The sequence below is a fragment of the Pteropus medius genome, unplaced genomic scaffold (genome assembly GCF_902729225.1).
Source record: "Pteropus medius unplaced genomic scaffold, Ma_sr-lr_union100, whole genome shotgun sequence".
In the NCBI taxonomy this organism is placed as follows: Eukaryota; Metazoa; Chordata; class Mammalia; order Chiroptera; family Pteropodidae; genus Pteropus; species Pteropus medius.
In genome coordinates, this window is record NW_024346980.1 from 387,475 (window position 1) to 413,894 (window position 26,420).

Genomic DNA, 26,420 nt, shown 5'->3' on the forward strand with positions numbered 1-26,420 from the left:
ACACCGACGCGCATGCGCCCCGGGAAGCGCTGAGCCGACGTCGGGCGGTGGGGCCTCGCTTCCGTGTGGGGAAGACGGCATGCACTCTGTTCACCTCCGTGGCTACGGCTGGATTCTGGCAGCGACAGTGACGGATACCTGCACGCGCACGTCCCTAGCTGTCGCTGAAGGCCTAGAAGTGAGCACGGCCAGCACCCAGACCTCGGCTCCCAGGCTCCCTGGAGAAATGGCTCATTTAGGACCCGGGGGCGGGATACGGGGTGAGCCCCGAGAGCCCGTGGTGCCAGCAGGGAAGGAAGTGCTGACATGAATGCCGGGCGTTGCAGGGGCCGGGGCCGCAGCAGAGCACGTGGAGCAGAACAAAGTGGCAGGAGCATGAAACAAAGCAGTACCCCTGAGCCCACACTGACACGAATAAGAAAACGGCTCTCTCCACGCAGAATTCCCAGTAACCTATGCACATAAAGAAGAGGCTGGCAGTGCCCCAGCCCCTCATGCACAGCTGGGCACCAAGGTGGGGGGGGGGGGGGCAGTGCTGTCTCCACGACCTCTATGGCTCGTGGGTCAGGGTCTCCTCTTCAGCGAGTCAAAATCCTGGCCAACTCAAAAGAACACTCGGTCCGCATGCCGCGGGCTAATGGCTGCCACGGCTCGGCTGGGGCTGGAGGGTCCAGACGGCGTTGCACTGGGCAGCGGGGGCCGCAGTCCACAGGGCGCTGTAAGTCCCCTGGCCTTTCCTCTCCACCGCCCTTGTCACTCAGCAGTCTAGGCCGGTTCTCTCCTCCCACAGGGGGAGCTGCCAGCCCCTAAGGCCTGAACCTGGCAGCATTCCACCACATCGCCTTCTTGGTCCCGGCAGGTCCCAGCTGATCTAGGGAAGGGGAGACAGACCCCAGCTTTCTATAGAGGGGCAGCAAAGCCACACTGCCATGAGGATGGGTACAGGGAAGGGGGAGGTGACATCTTTACAGGCCATACACCATAAGAGAGGTTGGTGGCACGATGCAATGCAAATAATTCAGAGCACTATTTGAGTTTACAAGAGCGAGTCCTTTATAAAAAACATAGCTTTTTAATCTAACATAGTTTAACATGTATTTACAGTGATGTTTTTGGAAAATAACTTACTTGACCCACGAAAGTAATGTAGGGAGGAGGCAAGAGAATTAACATGTTAATCGAGCCACAGTCAGAGACTGCGGCCTGTCCCCCTGCAGCCCGGCCCGGGCGACTGGGAACAAAGGGAGATTCCTGCGGGGGTCGCTGACAGCCCGTTCCGCACACCTGTGCAGGGGAAACAGGCCCCAACAGTCTTTACGTGGCGCCTCACACAGAATAAAGTCGTTCACTCTCTCTGACTAAAACCATGGGGGACCTGGGATCAAGGGCGGAAGCTGCCGGCTACAGTCTCTTCCCTTCGCCTCCCTCACCGTCCGTCCAGTCAAAGGAAATGGGAACTAAAGGGTGAGATGCGAACTGAGCTCCTCTGACACTCTGGCCGCCCCCGCTCCCGCCCCGGCAGTGCCGCCCCTTTCCTAACAAACTGTCCTTGACGCCGACTCCGTGTGCTGAGTTCTTGCCCCGCTCTCCACCGAGGACTCTCCTCTGCGCGTGGCGCCTGGTCTCCTCCTGGTCCGGGGAAATCTGCCCTGTCCTGCATCAGATCCCACCAGACCCTCAGCATCTAGAGTCTCAGTGTGCTGTTTCAACTCCGTGTGGTCACTACCCTTTTGACGCTCACGCTGTACCACCTTCGGCCAGCGAAAGCCTCTCAAGTTGGCTTCTGCCTCGCGGACAGCGGCCAGACCCCTCTCTTCGCTCTGTACGCTTCCTGCCACGGACCTGGCGTTAGCGCTGCCAGATTAAATACTGCAGGGAAAATATTTGTACTGAAAAATTACTTGTTTTTCTGAAATCTGAACGTAACTAGAAGCCCTGGAGGAACGTTCCCTCTGGCCTGTGCGCCCAGGTCCCAGCGTCCTTCCGGGCAAGCTGGGAGGCCCAGGGCTGGGCCAAGGGAATGGGTTTCTTTCTCCAGCCTCTGCTCCACGGCGACAGTCTCCGCTCCACGGCGACAGTCTCCCTCGCCAGCCGGAACCCAGTGGGAAGGGGCTCAGCTGCTGGCAGGGCGGTCTCGCAGGTGCATGCTGTCTGCCCTGGGCACCTGAGGCGGGTGAGGCCCAGCCAGCGCTCACCAGGACCAAGTCCAGCCGCAGCAGTCTCCTGCCGCGGCCCCTCTTGTGGGCAAGAACACCCAGGCCAGTGTCGGTGTCCCAGGCATGGAGCAGACCAGGTGTGGGGCGTGAGGCTGAGCTCACTGAAATGCCCCCGCACTGGGCCCAAGAAACAGGTGCCCCAGACCATGCCCACCAGCTCTGGCCCCGGCCAGAACCCAAGCCCTAGGCACTGCTAGGGGGCTAGGGCGAACAGATCACAGGCCCCGTGCTGTCCCCCCCACCTCTGCACTCTTGCTGGGGGGTGACCAGGGCAAGAACAGGGGAGACGAGGAGAAAGGACTGCCCATCCCCCAGCCTGGGGGTCAAGGTGGAGGCTCCACAGGGAGGAGGCGAAGGGCAGGTTCTCCCGCCCTGGGAGGGGCTGCAGAGATAAAAATAAAACCCGCGAATTGCCTCGAATTGCCTCCTGAGGTCGTGGTTGGGGCCCAAAGGCATCCAAGCCACAGGCTGGATGAGCTCTGCACACAGGGCAGCGGGCAGGAGCAGGGAGAAAGGCTGCCAGGTCCACGCCATGTAGGGAAGGAGGGGCTGGGCTGGCTCGGGCGCTGACCTGGCGGGGCCACTGCCACCTGGACAGCGTCTGGCCCGGGTACCAGATGTTTGGGGTGGATTCCTCTGGGCTCGGGGTGGGGTGGGGGAGACGGGGGGCAGGGCTGCCGTACGCACAGCAGGCCATTTAGCAGCATCCCCGGCCCCGCCCACTGCTGTCAGCCGTTCAGTCTCCAAATGTGGCCAGGTGCCCAGATCGGAACCAACTGGCCTGGAGCAGGTAGGCCTTGTGGCACTCTACCAGCTGCCAGCCTGCAGGTGTCTGGGTCTGCGGCTCCCCGCAGGCTGGCCAGCTGCACCCCTGGAACTCGCGGCTCGGCCCCCATGTCAGCTGACAACCTAGCCCCCCCTTTCTCCTCCTGCCAGCGGCGAAGGGTGGGGTGAGCCACAGGGCAGCGATGGGGCTGGAAGGGAACGCTGAGTACAGCTGCTCGGCAGCCATGGGCACCGGCCAAGGGCGCAGCCAGCAGGCACGGCCCCTGTGGGGAGGCCCCGCTGCACTGAGGGCAGACTTGGCACCAAGAGGGCACAGCCTGCTCCACCAAGGAGGCTCCGTCACTGAGGCCCCAGCCCTAGGACCTGGCCCACCACAGCTGGGGAAACCAAGACCCGGGAGGATGTCTGTGACCCCAGGCTGAGGCCTCCTAGGGGCGCCCTGGGCTCACTCAGGCGACCAGGCTGGCAGGGGGCTCCCGCTTTCCGCTGTCCTGGTCCTCAGCCCAGACCCCAGGGCGGCCAGAGGCCTAACCACTGCCCCCTAGGGGCCGCCAGTGGCAGCAGGCCTGCACCCTCAATGGCATCAGGTCTCCTTCATCCTCCTCAAAGTCTACCGCATACAGGCGCCCCGTGAGCCCATGTCCCTGGCTGGCAAACGCAGGGCAGGGGCCCTCATGGCTCCCTGAAGCAACAGGAGTTCTCAAAACATGTGTTTTACTCCATTCCAGAGAACCTGCTGGGAAACCCGCGCTCAAGCCCGCCCCGCCTCACCCCACCCCAAGAACTGCCTTGCTCCAGGGAACTCAAACACACGCCTCACACACACTTCTGCGACCCTGTGGGAAGTGGCGTGGCCCTCACTGGGGTGGGGGTGAGGGGGCACCAGTAACACGAGTGCCTCCACCAGCTGCTCAGGAAGGACACAGGGTCCTCTAAGCCCGGCAACCAGGCAAGAGCTGTCACAGAGCCTCACTGGGTCAAGGCCCCACCCCGTCCCCCAAGCCCGGCCCCTCCACACCCACTGAGAGACATGACGCCTTCCTCTTCACCTAGAGGGACCCTGGAACAGCTGGGGGCTGCTGGCTCCCACTCCTTAAACGGCACCCCTTCCTCCGGCAGCTCCAACTCTGACCTGCTGGAGCACACCTTCCAGGCCACCCCTACTTAGTCTCCAGGAAGCGGCAGAGGCCAAGGGGCCCACGGCAGGCCAGGGGTCCCCAGGCCCAGATGAATAAGATAGGTCAGAGTCACTCAGGACCCAGGTCCTTAGAGCCTGCAGGACACTGACCACCATCTTTGGGGGAACGCGGTCCTTTCCTGCCCCTCACCCTGTGTCCCCAGTGAGGCCCTCACTGACCCCCCACTCAGACCTCGTGACCTACTCATACCCCCCACCTCAGCCTGGAAACTCCCTGACCCTCTTATGTTGTCCCATGGCACTTCTGCCATCTGCATGCTCGTTATGAGGCTGCCCTCTTTACCCGCCCCCCGAATGTAAGTGCCCTGAGGGCAGGGCTGGGCCTCTGCTCACGGCTATACCCACAGCATACATTCACTAACAGGGAGCCAGCTGGGGAAGGGACTGCCAATCTGCCACTCTGGGGCCTCTGTGCCTTCTCTCTCACCAGAGGCTGGCAGTGGCCTCGATACTAAGGTGGCTCACACCAAGCAGAGGGTCCAGGCTGGCAGGGCCATTTATTACAGTGGCTCAGCAGCACAGGGCGGGGGCACTCTGCTCATTTGGCCTTCAGGTAGATCTTGGGGGTCTGCCAGCCCGTAGGGGCCTCCTTCAGGCCCGCCTTCAACCAGATGCGCCTCAGGTCTCTCTCGAACTTGATCTAGGAGGACAGAGGGGGGCCACAGACTGGTTTGTGGCACGGCCATGCATTCTCAGCCACCCTGGCCCCAGGGCCCACACACACCTGCTTCCTTTTCAGGCGCCCTTCCCGGACCTTCCGCCGGAGGAACCGGGTCCTCTTGACCAGCTTGCGGTACTTGTGATGGTTCATCTTCCGCCGGCGGATCTTCAGTACATTTTTGCACTGCATCCGGGGTGCATCCTGCACCCCCTCGCCCCGCTGCTCAGTCTCTTTCCCCGCCTGGCTAGGCGGACACTCGTAGAACTGGGCTGGAGCCACGGTCCCTGGGACCCCAGCATCCAGTCTGGGCAGGAGGTGGCGGGCAGTCAGCCAGCTCTCCAGGGGGCTGATGGACATCTTCCTGGGGACCAGCATCTCCTCAAGCTCCAGCTGAAGCCCCTTGCCAGGGAGGATGGCAACCCCATCTGGGCCTGTTGTCTGCGTGCTATAGCGGGGCCTGCAAGCATGGCTGCCCAGTAGTCCTGAGACAGGCCAGGGCCGACTTAAGCCTGCAGGAAACAAGAGAGCAATTAATGCCCACGGGCTACACTTGACTTCAGCATGGCTATCTGGGCCTGACACAACTGAGGAGCAGAACCTCCATCGCAGACAGGAATGACTTGCACCTTATTCCTGGCCTAAACCTCTTTCCCTGTTCTCAGGCCCAGACTTCCCCCTTGAGATGCTTGGATGATGACGGGGGAGTCTGTGTGGCCAGGCCCCCGCCTCCAGCTGCTAAGGTAAAGCAGCTTAGCCCCACTCTACTAACCCAGGGATGGGTGTGCATCCCGCCCATCTGTCCCCACGGGACCTTACCTGCCCGGGGAACAACCCTGAGCAGCTGAGAAGTCAGTCGCACCAGGAACATGGTCTGTGGGTGACGGTGGCCCCAGGAGCACAGGGAAGCTAGAACACAAGCGTGCGTTGAGGCCACGCGGGAGCGCCCCGCGGCGCGGGCAGCAGCCCCGGGCGGGCGGGCGGGCAGGAAGGACTGGGAACTGCGGTCCTGCTCCGACCCCCGCATGCCGTCACCTCACCATCCTCTCCCACTGTGAGTATGTTACCTCAAACACCACTCACTCCCTGAAACGACCCGACTCGAGCACAAACCCCGCCGCCGCCACTCCCCAGCTGCACGACTCTGGGCAGGTCCCCGACCCTCCCAGAGCCTCAGCTTCACCCCGAGGCAACCACCATGTGGGGCGGCGTCGACATACTAACGCGCAGAAGGTCGTGACCCGCGCAGCGCGACCACGGTGGGTCCCAGGCCCCGGAGGGGCGGTCCCCGTCCGGCAGCTCGCTCAGCTGTCCGTGGAGCCTGCACGCCGCGGGCGCCCACCCACCCTCTGCAGACCCGACAAAGGGGACTCAAACGGACTACTCCGCTGCGGCGTTCAGGCACTTCCGGTCCGTTCCAAAACGGGCCCCCAGCCCGGCGTGCGGCCTCTCGGCGGTTCCTACGCCCGGCGCCCCCTGGCGCCCTCACGACGCCCGACTCCGAGTCGGTGCAGGCCGCGCCGAGCCCAGAAAGCGGCGGTTTCCGGCCAGAGGAGCGCGCCAGCTCCGCCCTGCCCTTACCGAGGCGAGAAAACCACATTTCCCACAATCCCAGGGATGCCCTCTGCGCCTGTGCGGCCCCGCCCACGCCGCAACCCGACCGGGCAGGGGCGGGTCCTCCAAGGCAGGCGGAAGTGGAGTCTCTGGACTGCGGAAGGGATGTTTTCCAGGCGACGGAAGTGGAGTTCGCGGAGCGACGGAAGCGGCCAGCACTGCTCGCGCCCGCTGGGGCTGGAGGCGGAGGGTCCAGAGCAGCTGACCCTGCGGGGCCCGGCCTCCCCGACCCCGACCCCGACCCCGACCCCGACCCCTACCCCTGAGAGTGAAGGTGACTCAGGCGATGGCGGCCCGGGCTCCCGTTCCCGCAGCGCGGACACCAGGAGTGCCGAGCCGGGTTCCGCCCCATTCCCCAGCTTGGCAGCCTTCCTTCCCTCCGCCAGGCCGGATAAGTGGAGGCCTGCGTCTAATGCGGGCTAACATGTTTTTCACATAGGTGGATTTCCTTTCCTTTTTAAAAGCAAACTCCCAAACGTACCTGTGGAAGGGAAAAATCAGGAACTTCAATTTTTGTCGAAAAATGCAGGCCCCGTGGAGGATTAGGTTTGGCTGAGCCCGTTTTGCTACAAAGCACCACTCATCTCTAGTCTGCAAAGGCCCCGTTGTCCTCGCTGGGGCCGGCTGGGACAGATAGAATCCCTAGAATGGACCTGCAGGGGCACCTGGTAGGAAAGGGACGGGGGGACTCAGGTGGAGTCCTGTTGGCGACTCTGCCCAGAGGCTTGCCTTGCAGGACAGTCTGCTGGCGTCAGCAGTGGATGGGCCTGGTCACACCTCCGCACTACCCCCACCCCCACTTCGCCCCAAGCTAGCTAAGCAGTGCACGTTGGACATTGTAGTGGGAGGGCAAGGCCACCAGCTCCCGGTCTTGTTCTGCAGCGAGGTCACGAGATGATGCTGTACTCTCACCTCCAGAGAGGCTGCTCTGGGTTCCCAAATAGGAAGATCTGTGAACGTGCCTTCGAGCCCACCTCACTCCCGCTGCACGGCTTCCGGTTTTCATGATTTGATCTAAGAGCCAGTCCCCTGGACCCTAGCTGCATACCCTGTCACTCTCTCATTCTCTTGGCTGTACTGAGTTCCAGACACCTTTGTCCAGGCCCACTGGTACCAGGAAAGCCATATCCAGTTGCCTCCCACCCGCACAGAGGTGCTGGTCTGGCGTGAGTTGACGCTAGGTGTGTGACAGTCCCCAGCAGCCCTGGATTCTCAGAGCCCACACAGGGCTGAGAAACGGCCCCAAGGCCCACCCTGCTCATCTGCGCCCACCTGCCTGCACACTCACGTGCTACCCACCCTGAGGGGGACACCACCAGCTTGATACACGTGCCGTGGGTTCCAAACCAGTGTCTCACGTGCAAGCCGTGCTCTCTTCAAACCTTCCCTTTGCCCACAGGGCCGCAGCTCGGGGCCACGCAACTCTGGACGCAAGAGCGGGCGCGCAGCAGCTCAGTACAAAAGCCAACTTTAATGAGATCAGAGACGGCAGCGCAGACATGCCACTAGAACGCGCACTGCGGGTTGTGCACAGTGACAAGCAAGCAGAATGACAAACTACGAATTCTTTAATGTTCCAAATATCCTGAGTAGAGAGAATTGTGTTTAACCACATAAAATGCATATATAGGAAACCTCTATTTAGGAGCTGGTGGCCTGCACTCAGCATCGCACAGATAAAAATATACGACTTTCAACACAGATCTAAATACCTTCACATTTTAAAAATCAGAATTCTCTACACAAGTTTTAAGCTGACAGAATTCAAGTTCTGAGTTTTCATATGCAGCTTTAAACTTGTATTAACACATGTTTATTTACAACGTGGATAGAGAATAAGGGGCTATTAAGGCCATTTTCTCATTGTGAAACACTGCAAAATATGTACATAAGTACAACCTAATATAGGCAAAGGTTCTAGAGTCCTGTTCTTGGTTTAGAGTCCTGTTCTTGGTTCAACGTAATTGGTTTTTGATATGGGAGTGAAGACAGCCTGTCATTAGCACCAATCCACACCTCCAGGATGTGCATGCCTGCTTCTGCATCGAGCTGCCGCGGGGTGCGGCTGGGGGGACCCTGTGCCGGACGGGTGCGCACTGCGCCCAGGCCGGCCTACAGGGCCCCTTGCTTCCACCTCCAAATTCATCACGAGGTCCAGAGTCAACAGCCATTCACAAAGAGCTGCACTGCAGGGCAGTCACACCGAGGGGTGCAGCCGAGGGTGGACGGACCGCCCTCTGGGCCGCACCTCACCTCCGATGTCTGCTGTGTCCAGGGTGGTCCCGCTCGTAGCGATGGCCCGTGCGCTCGTAAGACCGCGAACGCTCCCGTCGCTGATCTCTGTAGTAGTGACTTTTCTTCTTGTATTTTCCAGAATTGTCTGCCCGTTCCCGGGAGCGGCTCCGGGAGTGGGATGAGCTGCGGCCGCGAGGCCTGTGTGGCTTCTGCGCTGGGCACTTGCAGTCCTTGGACTTCCGATAGCTCCTCACCTTGGAGCCCTTGTAGGGAGCACCACGGGGCGCCTGTCTTGGCGGCGAGTCACTCCGGCTCCGTGAGCGGCTCTGAGACTTGGACCCACCGGATGTCGAGCCACTGTCGCTCTTCCTGTGAAGCACAGCACCGCTGAGCATGTGACCACCTGCCCGCCCCAGGGAAATGCCCACCCGTCCTGGTGAGCCTCCGGCAGCACCCACCTCCTCTTAGGAGAAGCAGACCTCGACGGGGACCTCGAGTAGCTCTGCTCACGGCTCCCGCTCCGGCTCCGGCTCCCTCGGCCCTTTGGCAAGCTGCGAACAGGGAGGGAGTGGTAACGCACCCGACGTCACCCTGGCCCGCCGCACGGCCCGCTGGGGCACCCGGGCACTCACCCGTTCACTGGGCTGTCACCCTTGGCTTTCTTCGCACCCTCCACTTTCCTCCTGGCGTTCTTCACAGACAGCGGGGAAGCCTTGCTCCCTTTAGCTTCTTTGGGGGATTCTGCTAGAATCAGATACTGGAAGTTCAAACCTGACCGCCGGTAAACTTGTGACAGGGTCAGCAGAGCAAGATGACGCACTCCTACGGACTATTTGCCTTCCTGCTCCCAGCCGTGGACTCTAAAGCTAAAGGCACACCTCGAAGACGTGGGCGGCCACCTGCCTGGCTCACCTTCCCTCGGGGGCTGGGGGAGGGATCTCGTGCTTAACTCTAGGACCTGACAACACAATCTACCACCCTAGCTTTATACAGCTTTTCTCAAGAGACAAGCTAACTGGGTAGAGAACAATGAAGACAAAACCCTTTAGGACAGCAGTCCCTGGTGCTCCTATGAGCATCTGATGCCTGATGACCTGCGGCGGGGCTGAGGCGGTGATGCTGGCGCCGGGGAGCAGCTGCAGGTACAGATAAAGCTTTGCCCACCCACTGCTCACCTGCTGTGCGGCCCAGTTCCTAACAGGCCATTGACAGGTACCGGTCCACAGCCCAGGTGTTGGGGATCCCTGCTTTAGGAGGCCTGGCCCATTTCAGAGATTTCCAAGTGTCTGCAGTGGACTCGGGGCCTGCCGACTGCTCAGACTAGGTGCAGACGTGAGCCAGGAGCGGCCCTGAGGCGAACAGGGCTACCCCACCGGGCAAGGGGCTGACCGACGCGCCGGACACTCACCTGGCTTGGGGGCAGGCGAGAACCCCGCAGTGCTGTCCAGGACCTGGGGGCCGCCGGGCAGCAGGCCCCTGGCTTGTGCCTTTGCCTCTTCAATGGCGTGCTTTCTCTTTTCCACTTCACCTTCCAGGTGTGTCAGATCAACCTGTAAAGGCCGGAACCCATCTGCTCAGACCAGATGCTTCTAGTCAAACACAAACATCCACATTACACGAAAAAACACGAAAGAACCTTTTTCCTTGTATAAAGCTGCAAGATTTTTAAGCAGATTTCTTGAATTTCTTCTTCAGTTGCTCCAAACAAAAGAAACCAATGCGGACGGTTAGGCAACGGGATCTGTAAACACAAAGGCCATCACGATTATTCCTGTCCTTGCTCCCAGGGCAATAAAAACGAGGCTTATTGGCGCCAAAGAAGGTGATCTGAACACCACCACATTACAGCTGCCTGGAGGCCGGCGAGAGGCCAAGCGGACGCCCCGCGGCGGCACGGCACTGACCTCCAGCGTGCGGGCGGCGAGATAAATGCAGGCGCAGGCGATGCTCTCGGGCTGGAACCTCACAAAAACGTCTGTGCGAAGGCTGTCGTTCATGTAATTCCTGAAAACCAAACGCAGAAAGAATTGCAACGCCCCAGGCAGGCCAGGTAGTGGCTGCGTCATCTAGCCGAGTCACTACTCTAAGGAGTCTACTGCTAGGCCTCAGAGCCACACAGTCCTGTCTGTCACTCTCAGTTCAGGGGAAAACGTCCTAACTGCTTTTCCTGAATACAGGACAGGAAGACAGGGGAATTACTGAAAAAAATTTTAAGCTGGCTGAATGTCAGATAAGACGTGCTGCTATGAAAGAGAACCGACTTTAACTTTACTTTTCCCTCTCAACTTCTGGGCTGCTCTCATGCAAAGCACAATGCCTCAGAAAGAAAACGTCTACTGTAGGGGTTAAAAAGCATTTGATTAAAGAAATCTAAATGCTCGGACTCCATAGTGCAGAGAAACATGCAAACTCAAATGATGGCTGAGCGCACGGCCGGCCACGGCCTTCCCAAGACGAGTCGTCCTCTTGTGCTCCTGCTCGTCTAACAGGCCCGCGGTCACCGCCTGGCCCTTCTTCTCCACGAGGGGGTCCGCTTGGAGAGGGGGAAATGCCCTTGGGTGCATGGGGACACCATGCAGAGGAGGCTCAAGGCCCAAAGGGAGGTCCTCTTCTCGGGCTTATCAAAGAACCGTTTCCAAATTGTCCCATTTGAACAAGGAGTCTTAAAATGAACATTCATAAAATCAGACAAAAGCAACAGAACACTGCAAGTTTCACCACGATCAGTACATTGGAAAACTTTATCATACTTTAGAAAATATAGAAAACAAGACATTTGCATTTTTTTAAAAAGTTAAAGGACTTTAAAAGGGGCTACATTGAACATTTTGCTTAATATGTACATTTCTCTAGCATTTCAAGGACCCAAATCAGACTTCATCATATTAATTTTATCAAGATTGCAAACACAAAAGATTATTTCCACAAGGAAACTGCTGAATGGGTCGTATGTTTACTGCTCCCAACATACCCGTTACGGCAAGCCCTGGAGTCAGGGTGCCACCACGGGTGAGCCAAGTCATGCTGCGACCTGACTGACCCCTCCCCCCCCACCATCTTCACCCTAAGCCCTGGAGAAGGTCACATACACCCACTCAGAGATTTCCCAACAGACTCTATACGTGCTGACCGGGGGCCCAAGGCTCTGGGAGCACTTGCTCCAGGCACCAAGGCCGCCTGAACCAGCGCACTGCAAGTGAACAGTTCAGACATTTGCGAACGTAACCGACAGTGGCTTTTTTGGTTCTGATAAAACATTTGTAGTACTCAAATAGTGACAATATTAATCGATTAACTTTTAAGTTCTAAAAACAGTACAAAGTCTTCAAAACATCTATTTAAACTTACTGCTATATTTGAAACGTTACAATATAAAAGTGTTCATGGAATAGTTTAAAGATGCATACCTTTTATGAAAATGCGTCAATGCTTTTTAGCTGCTGAAAAGAGCAACTTGAGAACTTTTGGAAATAATGATATAATCCCATATTGAAGCCTGAATGCCCATCAGCCAATTGTCACAGCTTTCCATTGATTTTTTTTTTTTTTAAAGGTACTGCATCTTTATTGCACAGGTACAGCAGTTTTAAAAGGACAAAATTCAAGTCAAGACAGTTATCGACTCTAATGAATACAATTACCAAGCAGACAGGATTAACAAGCAGCACAGCCGTCAGACACAGCAGCAGTCGGCCGGCCGCACTATACTATCGTGCGCATACCACCATCTAGAGCCCGCCTTCGGTGGAGAGCCTGCACGGGGTTGGCTGAGGACGCCGCTGTCCCTGCACCAAAGCGCTTGGACAGTAGAGGAGAAGTCTTAGTCACTTACCCTCAGAGGCTACCCTTTGATTGAAAGAGTACAGAAAAGAAAAGTCAAAACAGGTTCTCTATTAGACACAGCACCAGACAATTCAGGCAGCAAGAACCTGACCCCTACAGACTTAGCTCCGGGGGAGAAATTCACAGAGCTCCCAGCACTGAACTGTTACTTCAGGCTTCGTTCCTAGCACTGACTGTGGTCCCCAGAGCTGCTGACAAGCTTCCTAACCCCCTTCTCCCCCGGGCCTTGCTCTGATACACACTTAGAAGCGGTCTCACAGCAGGTGTAAGGCTGCTGTGTCCACGCGGGCACCTGCGGGAAACACCCCGGCGTGCCAGGTCAACAGTGCCCACAGGGAACCCACTGACTCGAGGGTCGGGGAGGGTGTGGGCCAGCTTACCGTCACACCAGGACCTGACATGGGGGAGGCTGGGTGGTATTTACACGCAGGGACACTGGGCACTCGGACAACTCCAGCCCACAACCACGTCATGGGACCGACTACCCACTGCCCCAGCGCCTCAATCAACACAGTCCTGCATTGCCCTTGCTGGTCTCATAAAACAAGGAAGGTCAACTCACCATGAAGTCTGGACCAGGTGTTGGTTACGCTCACACTCCAACACCTGAAGGTACATAACGATTATCTGGAAGATACGGATCAGGCAGTTATTAGCAAGAACGTCGAGGAGCCGGCATTCAGGTCTCGAGGGCGTCCACGCAGCAAATTAGCGCCTCACGCTAGACCCCAGGGCGGCTCCTGGCGCGGCCCGGCTGGAGGCGAGCATCTGCTGATGGGCCTGCTCCCTGCCGCTGCGGCCGGGCAGCCTGAGGACCGAGCTGCTCCCGCAGCGGCCAACGTTCACTCTCCTCTTCCACACATTCTCCTCAGTGCGCTTGGCCTGCCCTAAACATCTCTGTGGCCCAGGCGCCGGCTGACACAAAACATGGTTTGCAAACGCTTTCGACAAACGAAGACGAGCGCTCACATCTACGGTGAGTAACGCACCGAGATTCTGAATTACCGCTGGAAAGTCAAGTCAGAGAAGAGACACAGAAAACCCACAGTGGAAGGGGAGGAAGGCAAAGATGCGAACGCGCTTCGCGGTTAAGTGTGGCACAGGAGGAGCCCGGGCACTGCGCGGCGGCCACGCTCCTCGACTAGTACTTGCGGCAAAACTGCGTTAGCTCGTTTCTAAACAAGAGGGTTCAGAATTCTTCCAGTTCCCTCTTAAAAGGAAATCAGGCTTTAAAGGAAGCAAGTTTAGAAAATTAGCTATTGAAAAAGAAAAATATAAACTGACAGATTCCATTTTCGCAAGTTCACTGTTTCCGAAAGCTCAAACTTATGACGTGCCATTTCCAAAACTCTTAAAAACATACTATTAAAACGAACAGATAACACGAGAAGGTTAACGAGCAAAGGATACTCTCGATCACAAACATAAACTAGAAAACCAAGTCAGGGACACAGTTAATCCTCTTCCGAGTTTTCGCTCTGGGTGGGAATGGAGCAGGGACTCAGGCGTGCTCACAGGCAGCTGGACCTCATACCCACCTTGTGAGGGTGCTTCACGTGGACGCAGAAACCCAGCTCTTTGAGAACTCGTCTTTCCGCCTTTATAATTTGGTTCTTTAAGTTCACGTACTCTTGATCCAATAGCAGAGGTACAGGTTTCCTACAAAGACATCAGGATCACATAAGGCAAACTCACATGCCTCGATCACTTCCACACGGTGAGAATCTACAACACCACGAAACACACATGGAAGTTCACGTCATCTCCTTTAACTAACAAAACCACGAAGTCTCCCTCAAGCCGCCACGCTAACCTGCTTGCCCCCCTCACTAACCTTCCCCCCTCTTCCTCATAAAGAAGCAGCTGTCTGGTGTGCCGTAAGCACCGCCTGCCTGACCACGCTGAGGGTCTCAAGGTCTCACAAGTACTAAATGCACTTTGGCTAAAAGTACAAGTGTGTCTGCTGAGGACGAACGAGAATCCATTGGAAGTACATCATTTAAACAGCCAATGCTGTTTTCCAAAGGAATTCCATTAGCTTTAGAAACATAAAATCTCCAGAAAGGTCAAGGCAGTGGTTACCAAAGAGGGAGCGATTCTGCCATCCTGTGGCCACATGGTCGTGCTTGGAGATGTTTTTGGCTATCAAAACTGAGGGAGAAACCGTTTACGTCTAGTGTACAGCAGCCAAGGATGCTGCGAAACACCAAACAATGAGCAGGACAGTCCTCACAACAAAGACTCAAGCAGCCCAAAATGTCAACAGCGCCAAGGATGAGAACCAGCTCTAGAGCACACAGAGACCAACTTGGGAAAACCAAGAAACCGATGCCAGCAAAACTGTCGCCACAGTGCCTAGTCCTTACTGTGGTCCCGCCATCGCACGTCTGCTAGCACCCCCTGGGCACTGGGCCCTCTTCTAGGCACAAGTTTAAAACGCTCACACCCTGAATTTTGCTTCAGAGACATTAGTGCAACTTAATTAACCATGAGAATAGGCAAACATTTAAAACTGATCTGATAAAAACTCACCTTTTCTCTCTCAGGTGTCGAAGGCGATGAAACACGTTCATGACGTCCCGTATGCGTCTTGGAGCCTCTTCTATTTTGGAGGCCAGGTGAACGCAGGCCATTGACACATGCTGAAACGGAAGCATTACCCGTGGATGTCTGTTCCAAGCGTGACGGCGTCCAAAAGCTTTAGAAGGAGCATTAGGAGCAAAGAGGAGGTACACCCAGAGAAAAGGCCACCTGGGAGACATCGCTGAGAGTACACGGGGCTTTCCCACCCCCCGATGCAGCGCTCTGAGCAAGCCCGCAAAACGACAAACGCGGGTTTGCTCTCCACGTGTTTCTGTAAGTGAAACACAGGAGTCCCTTACCTCCATGGAATGCTTCACGAAGGACTTGGTGTAAAAGAACCGCTGGAACAACACCTGCCCCGTAGCCATGGCCACCTAGAAAAGAGAGTTCCAGCAGCTTTAAACGCACAACTCGAGGGTTTCACAGTTAAGTCATTGGGTTTCGTGGAACTCTGGACACTGAACCAAAAACTAAGACGTTTTACACGTCCACAGAGACTCTTGGTGCCCGCTGCCTCGCCTCCCCTACCACCTGCGGCGGGCCGGCAGCGGTGAAGCGCTGGGCCGGGTCCCGGGCGGGGTCAAGGTCGGGGGTGGGCGCCGGGCGGGCCCTGCCGCCAACAAAGGGCTCGGCTGCCTCCCCGGCGCTGGCGCGGCGGTTACCTCGGCCAAGGCTCGCGGCTGCGCTCACCTGCGGCAGGCGGAGCAGGATGCCGGCCGCCTGGATGAGCTCGCAGCCCACCACGCGGAGGTCGGTCTCCGTGTCGGTGTCGAGGCCGCTCGACATGGACGGCGTGAAGCGGAGCTTGTCGTCAGGCAAGAGACAGTTCTCCAAGGTGATGAGCACTCCGGAGTACAGCCGGTCCCCGATCAGCACCCCTTGCGACCCAGGGGCTGCGTTCCCCGAGCCCGGGGTGCCAGCCACTGCCGCTGGGGCCCCCGGTCCCGGAGCCCCGGCCGCGGCCGTGACTGCCGTCGCAGCCGCTGCCGCCGCCGCCATTTTGTGCCGCCGACTCCTCTTCGGGCTCCTTCCCGACAGGGCGGCTTCTCGCGACGCTCTACGGCCGCGACCGCCCCGCCCAACCGCGAGCCATTGGTTCGACCTGCGGGCGGCCCGGCGCCGCCTTGCCACGATTGGCTGTGAGGCCTGCCCGTCAGCGTCGTGGCTTACGCCGGAACCCGGCGTGGGCGGAGGAAGGCTTGTCACCCAGGGGAACCCGCGGCGCCCCGGCGACGCCGCGGTCTGGACCTTAACCCGGAAGCACTAGCTGCCAGGTGCTGCCCCAGGCCTTCCGCTGCGTCTGCACTTTCCTCACAAAGAGCCGCGAGCTCGCGACGCCCACATCGCAGTGCCAAGGCTCCTTGGGGCGGGGGTGGGGGGTACGATGTCTCGCTGATCCCAAGGGGGTTCGCGGGCAGCAGGCTGGGCGCGACGATCCGCCCCCAGGGCGCAGTGGTTGGTGGCTGTTCTTCCGCCGAATTGCGTCCCACGAACCTAATGGGAGCCTAGGGGTCCAGGGCTTGAGTGGAAGGGTGAGGCCTCCGAGGCCCCCTGGGAGGTGGTCGAGAGTGTCAAAATTGATGACAGACCTTAACCCAGATCGGAATGGGATGGACGTGCGGAAGGCGCCCTCACACTCGTGTGGTGGGGGGAGCCCCCGCCCCTTGACTTCCTCTTCCCCTCGATGAGGTGTCTCCTCCATTTTCCTCCGGGCAGAACCTTCGCCGGATTGGCTGGGGCTGCAACGTTCCGGATGCAGTCTCCCCCCATCCCCAATAAATCCTTATTGCCAAGGGAATACCTGGCCGGCTTTTTGTTTACGTTCGGCGCATTTGGGGTCGCCCAGGATCCAGAGAAGACTCCCGCAGCTCCAGGGTTGGGGAGCAAACGGGCGGGGCGCCCACAGAGCCACCTAAGCCCGCTTTCCCCCCGGCTCGGGGGCTGACGTTTTCTCCTGGATCACAGCTTCTGCTCTGCGTTCTGAAGTTATGGGCTTTATTCGGGATCCGTTTAGAGGGCTCTTTTTCTTTTTGTCTGAATTAATACTGGCAGCTGTCGTCATTACTTTCCAGTCTTTAGCGAGTCTAGGTTTGGGTACAAATATTAACACCAGATTACCAAAATCCTTGCCTTCAGAATTGAGCCCACAGGAGAGAGCAGCTGAAACGTTGAACTCGATGTTTCTACAAAACCCATGGCAGCACAAGGAAAGGCACGAGTTCCTCCAGGCAATGAGGGGTAGGGGAGGGAGGCTGGGAAACCCTGGGCACCAGTGGTAAAGAGCTTGGACTTTATCCTGCAAGCACCGGGAACCCCTCCTGACTCCACTGACTCTCCATGCCTCATCGGCTATACCAGCGCTCTCCAGTTTAGTGACTGCCAACTTCTGATGGTTTTTAAGTCACCTGACAGCAGTGCTAACACACCTGTAGTAGAGGAGCAGACGCAGTATTAGTTACCTGTTGTTACACTTAACCCAAACTTTCAGCAGGGCTAGTGGCCATGTGAGAATGGTGGGAAAGGCGGGATTTCCTCTTGCATGGAAACCGCAGGAAACAGCTTGTTTCTCACTGCCCTACCTGGCTCTTTGTCCATCCCCTACACAGCAAGTGGCCAGAGATAGGTAAAAACTGATGGCTCTAGCCAGTCAGGGCCAGGCCCGGAACTGGGGACAGTTGGAGAGGGAGTGGGTTGGAGAGGGAGTGGGTGCTGGGGCCAGCCCACGCTTCTTTGCCATATCCCCATCATCCTTTACTGATCAAGAAAAGGCAGCTCCACACATGCAACGAAGGGCTCATTGTATCCTCCACCCTGTTGCCCATTCAGTGGCTACTTACTGATGAGCGATGTGCATTGAGTGCCTTGTGCATACAGCCAGGTGCAACAAAAAAGCTGAACAAGGCTCATCCCCAGGGCCTTCAAATGTTTCTGGTCTACTTAATGGCTGTCATCAGACACAATGACAAGAGCTAGGAGTCTTAGGAAGCCAGTGCAGCAACTGGAACCAGAAGAGATGCTGGATGGCAGTGACGATGGTGAAAAGTGAACATTTTGAGAGCTCACCAGGCAGATGGCCAGGATTTGATTGGCTGTGTACGGTTGGAAGTGGGTGCTGAGTCGGCGGAACGAACCCAGTACGATCCCCAAGGGACTGCTGGCAAAGGATGCAGGATGGTGTTGCCACAGGACCCAGCATGGGAGCATGGGGTGGGGGCAAGGTGGGCACTGCCAGCTAGACGCAGGAGTCGTCAGCAAGCAGAGTAGTGCTACTGTGGCACTGAAGAGCTCTCCTGGCCGATGGTATGAGAGAGTGGAGGGCAGGGCCCTGGGGAGCGGTGGGAAGGGAATGCGTGGTCTCTGAGGGAAGGGTCCAGAGCTGACAATGTCCATTGGGTTTGCTTCCAGGAGACAGACAGCTTTGGTGAGAGCTGTTGGGGCATGGTGGGGCCAACTGCACACCCAATGCCAGGGGGCCTAGAGGCAGAGACCAGAGCGAGGCCAAGAGGGGCTCAAGATGCAAATGAGTGAGGCCAAGGTTGGAACCAGCCCCACGGGGCTAAGGTAACATGGCCCAGAAGAGCCACCTTGCCTGCTGCCCGTCCTGGGCTGGGGAGGGAGGGAAGCAGCGGGGAAACTGAGGCTGGCACTCAGACTGCCAGAAGAGCTGAGTCACGGAGTCCCTGCTGGGAAGGGCAAAGTCAGGCACAGGTGGGGCCAGACTGGGGCTGGGGGGCTGGGTGCTGGACGGGCCACCCTCACGGCCCAGAAAGGAGCCTGAGTGCCGAGTTCTGGTGCAAACAGCCCTCTCGCAGGGGAGGAGCTGAGGTTCCACGAGGACGCACAAGCTCACCTGTCCCTCGCCCTGGCCGCCTCTTCTGCCAGATGGCGACAAGCACCAGGCACACGAGGCAGAGTGCACCCAAGGAATTCGCTTGGTGCCAGAGAACTGACCGCCACACACTTTATTCGCACAACCTTTATTTCCAGTCTGTCCCAACGAGGGAAGGCAGGACCTTTCCCCTCACACTGTCACTGAAATGTTAACATGACTGCAAATGAAAACTGGCCGTGATTGTCAGTCCTTCTACAGCTAGATCGTCCTAAGACACTCAGCGACAAAGGGCAGGTGGTGTCGGGGTCCCCTCAGCGGTACTGAGCCACTCTGGAAAATATGCCTTCAGGTTCCTTCCCGTCCCCCAAGGCAGCAGCAAATCCTTCTTGTCGCCTCCTTTTGGCCAAAGCAGCCAAAGATTTAAAAGTCTTTGGTTCGTAGATGGCTAGATCTGCGAGCACTTTCCTGTTAAGCTCCACCTGGCACTGCGAAGAAGATGAGCCCATGTGAGCCCAGCACGCTCAGCACGCCACGGAGGCAGCCGCACTGCAGCGCTCCTGCTGGGCAGTCTCCGCCCTCACGGGACCCAGAGCTGCCCAGGGAGGTGAGACGAGCGGTGGGGGGTGGGGGGTGGGGGTGGGAGTGGTGAGTCTCATCGAGCAGGAGTCTGGAGGACGGGTGTGGACAAAGAAGGGAGTGCGTCCCTGCAGGAGGTGACGTGGGAGAGGAGGCTGGCATCCAGTCCTGATGTCTGGAAGCCAAGTACCCTGTTTAGGGTCAATGGTCACCACCCAGACAGAACTAGGGACTGCTGGCCTGGGGTGACCCTTTAAGTCAGGTCAGAAGACAACATCGCATTTCCCATTTACAAAAAATGAAACGACAGAACAGGCACGTGAGGCACAAGCAGAGGAAACAGGGAGCACACTGGGTGTTCCCAGTCCTCACAAGAAAGAGATGACAAGTCATCCGCCGAGGGAAACTGCAAGTGACTTCAGAGCCGAGGAACTCTGCGGGTCTGAGGCACAAAGGAAAGGCGGGTGGTCGCCACGAATGAAACGCAGCTGTGCAGAAGGGGCAGCGCCTCTCCTGCCACCTGGGTGAAGCCCCTCTCCTTTATGAGCCTTAGCTCACCATCGGTAAATTGAGGATGTCACCTCTACACTTACCCTGAGGACCTCTGTAAAGTACTGAAGAGGGCCTGGTACCAGGCAGAGGCCCAGCAGCCACTCCCCTTAACTTGTGAAGAAAACACGTAAATGCACACACAAGCAGAGGAAATGGCATCGTCACCAGATGAAAGTCACCGAGACTTTGTGACACATGCTTAATCTGTTCCCTCCAAGACATTCTTCTTAATTTTATGAAACTTACGGCGTAACATCAGTTAATAAAATTGTTTCAAGTGTACAATTCGATAATGTCACCTGTACGTTGCACTGTGTCTACACCACCCAAGTTAAATTTCCTTCTGTCACCATATATTTGGCCCCCTTCCTTTTTGACTGTAGGAGTTCTGACTTTATCTATGCCTCATCAGATCTCATTCAGTGTGAAGACTTCAAAGCTAAAGCTAAAGCTAAAGCCAAGTTTCTCTCCCTGCTTCTTTAGACAGGGAAACGCCGGGCCTGTTTTGTTACCCCACGTCCATTTTCAATTCTGCCACCATCACGGCAAGGGCGAGTCTGTGAACCTGCCAGAACTCCACCCAGAGCATGAGAGCCGCGTCAGGATGCTGCCAGCCGGGACGGCTTCTCAGCAGGACCCCATCCGCACCCTTACCTTGATTAGGCCGACGATGAAAGCTGGGTACTTCAAGCCGTGCTCCTGGGAGGCGGCTGAAATCCGATTAATCCAGAGCTGCGACAAGAAAACACAAGAAAACAGATGCCGAAGAACCACACACGTTATGTCCACACCTCCAGCAGCGGTTCTGACTAAATTAAAACGTTTTCTGTAAAAGTAAACAGAAGTGTTTTCTACTCAGGAGCACAGGCTCACAGCAGCACAGCAGCGAGCCAGGGCTGAGCTCTTAAGTGCCAGCTCCTGTCTACATTAGAAGTGACACTTTTAAGGTGCCGAGAATATGAAGATGAGAAGACACTGGAGCAAACAGCTCAGGATCCATGTGGTGGATGACGAGAGCTGCCGAGGTGAGCACCGCTGTGTGACAGTTTAAAACTCAAGGCGGAAGTTTCAGGGGGGTGAACCGTCTTAAGGGAAGAGCAGGGCACGGGGCTCAGAGGACCTGGCTGGCGAGGAGCAGCAGGGTCTGTTCCAGGCACAGGGCGATCTGAACACTGCAAGGAAACCAGGGCTAGTGGGTAAACCGGAAAAGATGTGGGGGTGGGGGGGCGGGTGTCCAAGGGGGACTGTCTAAGCCATTCCTTACTCAGTGTGAAGACAGTACTCAAGTTCACTTCGTTGAAACAGATTGCTGGGCCCCACCTCCAGTGTCTCTGCTCAGTAGGTGCAGGGGGGCCTGAGAACGTGCATTTCTAGTAAGTTCCCAGTGAGGCTGCTGATGCACCGGGACTCCACGCTGAGAACCTCTGCTGGCTGCGGCAGCAAACATGCGTGTGCCACCAGACACAACTGTTCGCGTGCATTCGGACTGACCAGATCCCTGCACGGCCCTAGGAGACAGCACCACCTCCGTCCCACTGAGAAAACGCGAGGCAGGAAGAACAGCGCTGGGACCTAACCGACCGTCCCGAGGCCCACCTGTCTGACCTTAAAGGGTCAGAACGACGCCCCCCCACCGTGTTCATCCAGCTGTCCTCACGGTGTTGCTGATCTGCACCCTGGGCTCCGGTTTTGGACGGGACAGAAAGGTGCCCCATGAAACTTACAGTCCCGTGGGGGGGGGGGACGAGCAATAAACTAACGCGGTCAAACGTGCGCTACCTTCACGAGGGTGCGGGAGGCCCAGGGCGGGGGGGGGCCGGCCTGCCGCACTGCGCACGACCCCGCAAGCGCAAAGAGCATGTGCGGGAGCGGGTGAGCGAGGGGGCAGGGGACGGAGAACAGGACAGAGTGACCACGCCGGCTGGGTCGCCTCTCCCACGGGGTCTCGCGCGGAGAGAGAGGCGGTGTGCGCGGCAGACGCGAGGGTGGTGGCTGCGCGGAGCGGGGAGGCGGGCGGGGAGGTGGGCGGCGGCGGCGAGCACGCGCGGTCCCGGACCCCCCGCTCCCGCTGGGGGGAGGGCGTGAGGAAGAGAACCCGAGGCGCCGAGGGCGGTGCTGAGGCCCCCGAGCGCGCGCGTGGAGGACGGGGAAGCCACTGCCCGCGTCCACGCCGGCGGTCCCGGGACGAGGGGTGGGCTCGCCGGGGCCCCCGGGGCCACGCTTACCGTCCTCATGTTCCTCTTCTTCAGTCTCCGGGCTTTCGTGCATTTCACAAACGCTCTCGTCACAGCCCTAACGGCCAGCCGGTAGCACCGGTTCTTCCTTCCCCGGAAGTGCTGGGTCAAGAGACGGGAAAAGAGGGTTGTCGGCGGGGCCCGCAGGCTCCCGGGGCCGCAGCGCGCAGGGGGCGCGGGGCGCGGGGCGCGCGCGGCCGACTCACCCGCGCGTGCTTCAGCACCTCCTGGACCCGCCAGTAGCGGTCGGTGAGGCGGCTCCGCAGCCAGAGCGGCGCCGTGAGGAAGACCATGGCGCTCCGGGCCGGCGTCTCCGCTCGGCGACGCACGCGCCGCGTCGGCACGGCGCTTCCGGGTCAGCGGCTAACCGGGGGCCTCCAGGCAGCGTCCCGCTTCAGTGCGCATGCTCGTGCGCGACGGTCTCCCGGGCGCGCGAGGCCTCCTGGGCTGTGGGCGTGGCCGGGCGTGGGCGTGGCCGGGCGGGGCCCAGCGGGTGAGTGGACGGACACCAGCCCGTCGGTCAGACGGGGGCGCTGCGCTCAGCCGCTGCGGGGCCGAAGCGCCGACGGAGGCCATGGCCGGGAGCATCTGGGCTGCAGCGGGAGAGAGCCGGGCACGAGGGCCGTGCGAGTCCGTCTAGTGAAATTCCTAGAACAGGCGGATCCACACTCCCCAAATCCACGGGGGCGGGAGGTAGGGAGTGGCTGGCAGTGGGCTCGGGTTTCCTTTCTGCGTGATGAAATGTTCTGCAACTGGATAGGGGTCATGGTCGCGTAATGTGAAAGCCTTAAATGCCGTGGAATTGTAGCCTTTAGAGTGCTTAAACTGGTAAATTTTATATTACGCGGATTTACAGCAATAAAAAAAAATAATGAGGAGGGAAGGCAGAAAGGAAATGTGCAATGTCTTTGTAACTTTTGATTTGGATATCATTTTAAGTTACAGAAAAGTTGCAAGACTAGTTCAAGGAACTCCTTGATAGCTTTACCCAAATGCATCGACTGTTTATGTTTTGCTCCACTTTTTAAATCACTCTAAAATGTTAATAACCACATTAGTGAAGTTTTTCTGGACCATTTGAAAGAAAATTGGAGATAATCTGAACACCGCACGGTGTATTTACTAAGAACGAGGACGTTTACAAACCACAGTACAATGCTTGAAATCAGGAAATTTAACATTAAAACAATACTGTTGTCTAGGCTACAGTCCATATTCCAATTTTCCCTACTCTCATCCCTTGTGCATCTGCTCTCCCCATCTTGATAAAAGGTCTACCGCATGCCATCTCCGGCCCAAGGCTCCCTGGGAGTCACCGTTTTCTCTCCCTTTTCCAGCCCCCCACTTCCAACCCATCAGCAAGTCCAGAGGGCTCCAGCCACAGCATCCTCCCAATTCCCTCTGCTTCTACCTCCACCGCTATGGCCACCATCTCACTGGGCTCCCCGTGCCTTCCTTTCCCAGGTCCAGTACACTCTTCACTTGGCAGGCTCCATGAGCCCAGCAGACTGTGTCACACGCACATACACTCCCTAAAGGCTTCCCGTTGCCCTGGGAGTAAAGCCCACGCCCTTCCATGGCCCAGGGCAGAATTTGCCATGACAATTCTCTTTTGAAAGTGGAAATCTATCCCGTAAACTTTTTTTTTGCAGAAAAACTATCCTTGTAGATTGAATAATGGCAACAGTGTTGCACCAGGATACAGAGATGGGCAGTCAGACCACTGTCCCTGTTTCAGCTGCGCAGCAGTTTTCCTTTATGAGATGGCTGAGTGATGACAGGGAGAGACTGATGCCATTGAAAGATTTTTATTACTTACATTTGCCAAGAGGACGGGACACACAAGGCCCCGCAGGGCCTTGGAGGGGACCAGTGTCCGTGACGAGACAGGAGCAAACACGAGAAGGCTCAAGACAGAGCCTGTGTTGGGTTCTAGTGGGAAAGGCCCGGTAGGGCAGGGGAACTGCTCAGAACCGGCTTGTTCGATCATCTCAGCGGGCCTCGGTGAAGGGGGCTGTATCTACATGTCTAGTACTGGTACCCGGCCTGGTGGTTTAGGGCGAACGTCAGCTGGGCGGGATGTGTGAGAGAGAAAGCTCAGAGTGCGGGCTCTGGATCCAGGGGAGTCGTGAACAACTGTAGCTGTTTGGCCTTGTAATTAATGGATGCGAACAGACAAGTACTCAATCTAGGAAAACACAGTAAGAACACCGCCACGCACAGAGAGCAGCTGAGGGTGACACCCCCACGGAGCACAAACAAAGAGGAGACCATCAGGTTTTGGTCAGATCTGTGGCCTCAATTTAGTCTTCCGGCCAAAGAGTGTGGAGAAGGCTGGAGCTGCAAGGGTGACACACCTCCCCTGGGAGTCAGTGGGGTGGCCATTGCTCGGGTTTGAGCCACTGCCCCCTTCTCCAACAAAAATGTCCACCCAGGCAGGTGGCCTCAGTCCAGAAAAGAGGAGACTGGCACACTCCCAAGGCTGTGGGAGCCAGGAGCCGTCTATCCTGCTCCGGCTGTGCAAGCTCAGGGCCCCTTGGACTGCGTGCCCCTAAGAATCCTTCTGCTCTCTGCAAAGGGCGGGCAGTCCCTGGGGCAGGCCCCCTTCAGACACCAGGTCCTGGGCCACCTCGCCCCACTGCGTTCTCAGTGTGAGGCTGGCCCCTCGGCTTAGCAAAAGCTCTGTGGTGGGGCCATGGCCCTGCTCCGTGGCGAGGTGCAGTGGTGTCTTGTGGAGCCAGCCTGCAGCGTTGACCTGCGCACCCCTGTCCAGGAGGTGGCTGGCAACTTCCACATGGCCTCCCCTAGCAGCGTGGTGCAGGGGTGTCAGGCCCAGTGAGTCTCGAGCATCCACCTCAGCTCCCCAGGCTGCCAGGAGCTGGACAGCAGGCAGGTGTCCACCAGCAGCAGCCCTGTGGAGTGCAGAGCGGCTGTGCCTGTCCTTGAGGCTTGGGTCTGCCCCGTGGTCAAGCAGCACCTCCATGTCCTGGAGGACGAAGGGAGGACAAAGGCAGGGGCCAGCCCTGGCCCTGGCAGGTGAGGGGCTGGGGCAGCTGTGCCATTTACCTGACCCAGACCTTCTCTGGCCTGGGTTACCCAACAGCCTCTTTCTAAATACTGCTTCCCCATTTGTCAATGAGCCAGCACCTGTGGCACCCTGGAGGGGCTCTGATTAGACACTTGCACTTGTCATCCTAATCGTCCTTAGATCAAGTCCAAGACGTGCAGCCACTGGCTACTCCTCCCCACTGTCTGGGGGCTGCCTGGACTCAAGCCCACGCCTGATGCTAATAAATACTTGTTGCTGCCTGCAGAGCGAAGACCAGCTGCTTCCAGCCCTCCACAGGCTTCCATGAGAAGTTACAGTCGGGGCTGCGCTTAGGGCCCTGGTGGCCGGCCCCTCTCCGCCCTCCTCCCCGCCCTCCAGCCTTGACGGGAGTGCGCAGCCCCCTCCTCCTCTGACCCAAGGCGGTGCAGACCCCGGGGCGAGGGCTGGCTCCCCTCCTCCCTCCCCGTCCCTTCGCGGGCCTGGCCAGCACGTACCTGCCGGCGGCCCAAACCCGCGGCGATGCCGAGCGCGGTGGTCCCCATGCCGTCCCGGGCGTCCACCCGCGCACCGCACGCCAGCAGGAGCCGCAGCGCCGCCGCGCGCCCGGCCGCGGCCGCCACGAGCAGGGCGCCGTCCAGGCCCCCGCCGCCGCCCGCCGCCAGCAGCTCGAGCACTGGCAGCCGGCCGCCCGCTGCCGCCCAGTGCGCCGCCGTCCAGCCGCGCGCGTCCTCGGTCGCGGGGCCCGGGCCCGCCGCGCCTATCAGGCGCCCGGCCAGCAGCGTGCGGCCCAGTGCGGCCGCCCAGTGCAGCGGCGTGAGGCCGGCCCTGGAGCGCGCCGTCGCCGGGGCCCCGCGCCGCAGCAGCAGCTCCGCCACCTGCGAATGCCCGTGCCAGGCGGCCTCGTGCAGCGGCGTGCGCCCCGCGCCGTCGGCGGCTCCCGCCGAGGCCCCGCGCTGCAGCAGGAGCCGCACCAGGGGCACGTGGCCGCGCAGCACCGCCAGGTGGAGCGGGGTCCTCCCGGCGCGGTCCCTGCCGGGCGGGTGA

The 26,420-nt window shown here is 58.4% G+C and overlaps 4 protein-coding genes across 12 annotated transcripts in view; all 4 read right to left on the reverse strand.

The window, feature by feature from the left end:
* Positions 1–1,029: 1,029 nt before the first annotated feature.
* AURKAIP1 (aurora kinase A interacting protein 1) lies at positions 1,030–6,359 on the reverse strand. 5 transcript variants are annotated; one of them, XM_039876833.1, is made up of 4 exons: positions 6,083–6,355; positions 5,678–5,767; positions 4,925–5,370; positions 1,030–4,866 (listed from the first exon to the last, which is right to left on the reverse strand). In XM_039876833.1, exons 2-4 carry the CDS (start codon positions 5,727–5,729, stop codon positions 4,819–4,821), a joined length of 546 nt encoding a protein of 181 aa, XP_039732767.1. In that variant the 5' UTR covers positions 5,730–5,767; positions 6,083–6,355; the 3' UTR covers positions 1,030–4,818. The 5 variants fall into 5 exon arrangements, with proteins under 5 accessions (XP_039732767.1, XP_039732770.1, XP_039732766.1 ...); XM_039876836.1 differs by having other exon boundaries at positions 1,053–4,840; positions 6,240–6,359; XM_039876832.1 differs by having other exon boundaries at positions 1,053–4,840; positions 6,083–6,330.
* A 1,565-nt stretch (positions 6,360–7,924) lies between these two features.
* CCNL2 (cyclin L2) lies at positions 7,925–16,778 on the reverse strand. Of its 4 annotated transcripts, none has more exons than XM_039876839.1 (11): positions 15,824–16,778; positions 15,433–15,507; positions 15,083–15,192; positions 14,089–14,209; positions 13,113–13,177; positions 10,612–10,711; positions 10,344–10,448; positions 10,116–10,257; positions 9,340–9,448; positions 9,166–9,258; positions 7,925–9,076 (listed from the first exon to the last, which is right to left on the reverse strand). In XM_039876839.1, exons 1-11 carry the CDS (start codon positions 16,130–16,132, stop codon positions 8,722–8,724), a joined length of 1,584 nt encoding a protein of 527 aa, XP_039732773.1. In that variant the 5' UTR covers positions 16,133–16,778; the 3' UTR covers positions 7,925–8,721. The 4 variants fall into 4 exon arrangements, with proteins under 4 accessions (XP_039732773.1, XP_039732772.1, XP_039732774.1 ...); XM_039876838.1 differs by having other exon boundaries at positions 9,340–9,451; XM_039876840.1 differs by lacking the exons at positions 15,083–15,192; positions 15,433–15,507; positions 15,824–16,778 and adding an exon at positions 12,540–12,553 and having other exon boundaries at positions 9,340–9,451; positions 14,089–14,152.
* A 2,315-nt stretch (positions 16,779–19,093) lies between these two features.
* MRPL20 (mitochondrial ribosomal protein L20) lies at positions 19,094–22,693 on the reverse strand. The gene is made up of 4 exons (XM_039876843.1): positions 22,534–22,693; positions 22,319–22,429; positions 20,748–20,825; positions 19,094–19,450 (listed from the first exon to the last, which is right to left on the reverse strand). Exons 1-4 carry the CDS (start codon positions 22,618–22,620, stop codon positions 19,277–19,279), a joined length of 450 nt encoding a protein of 149 aa, XP_039732777.1. The 5' UTR covers positions 22,621–22,693; the 3' UTR covers positions 19,094–19,276.
* A 1,270-nt stretch (positions 22,694–23,963) lies between these two features.
* ANKRD65 (ankyrin repeat domain 65) overlaps positions 23,964–26,420 on the reverse strand; it is a 3,634-nt gene continuing 1,177 nt past the window's right edge. For both annotated transcript variants that reach the window (XM_039876846.1, XM_039876845.1), the window contains 2 exons: positions 25,871–26,405; positions 23,964–25,313 (listed from right to left, as the gene is read on the reverse strand). In XM_039876846.1, the coding sequence (XP_039732780.1) occupies positions 24,879–25,313; positions 25,871–26,405 (970 nt within the window). In that variant the 3' untranslated portion in view covers positions 23,964–24,878. The remainder of the gene's footprint in view (positions 25,314–25,870; positions 26,406–26,420) is intronic.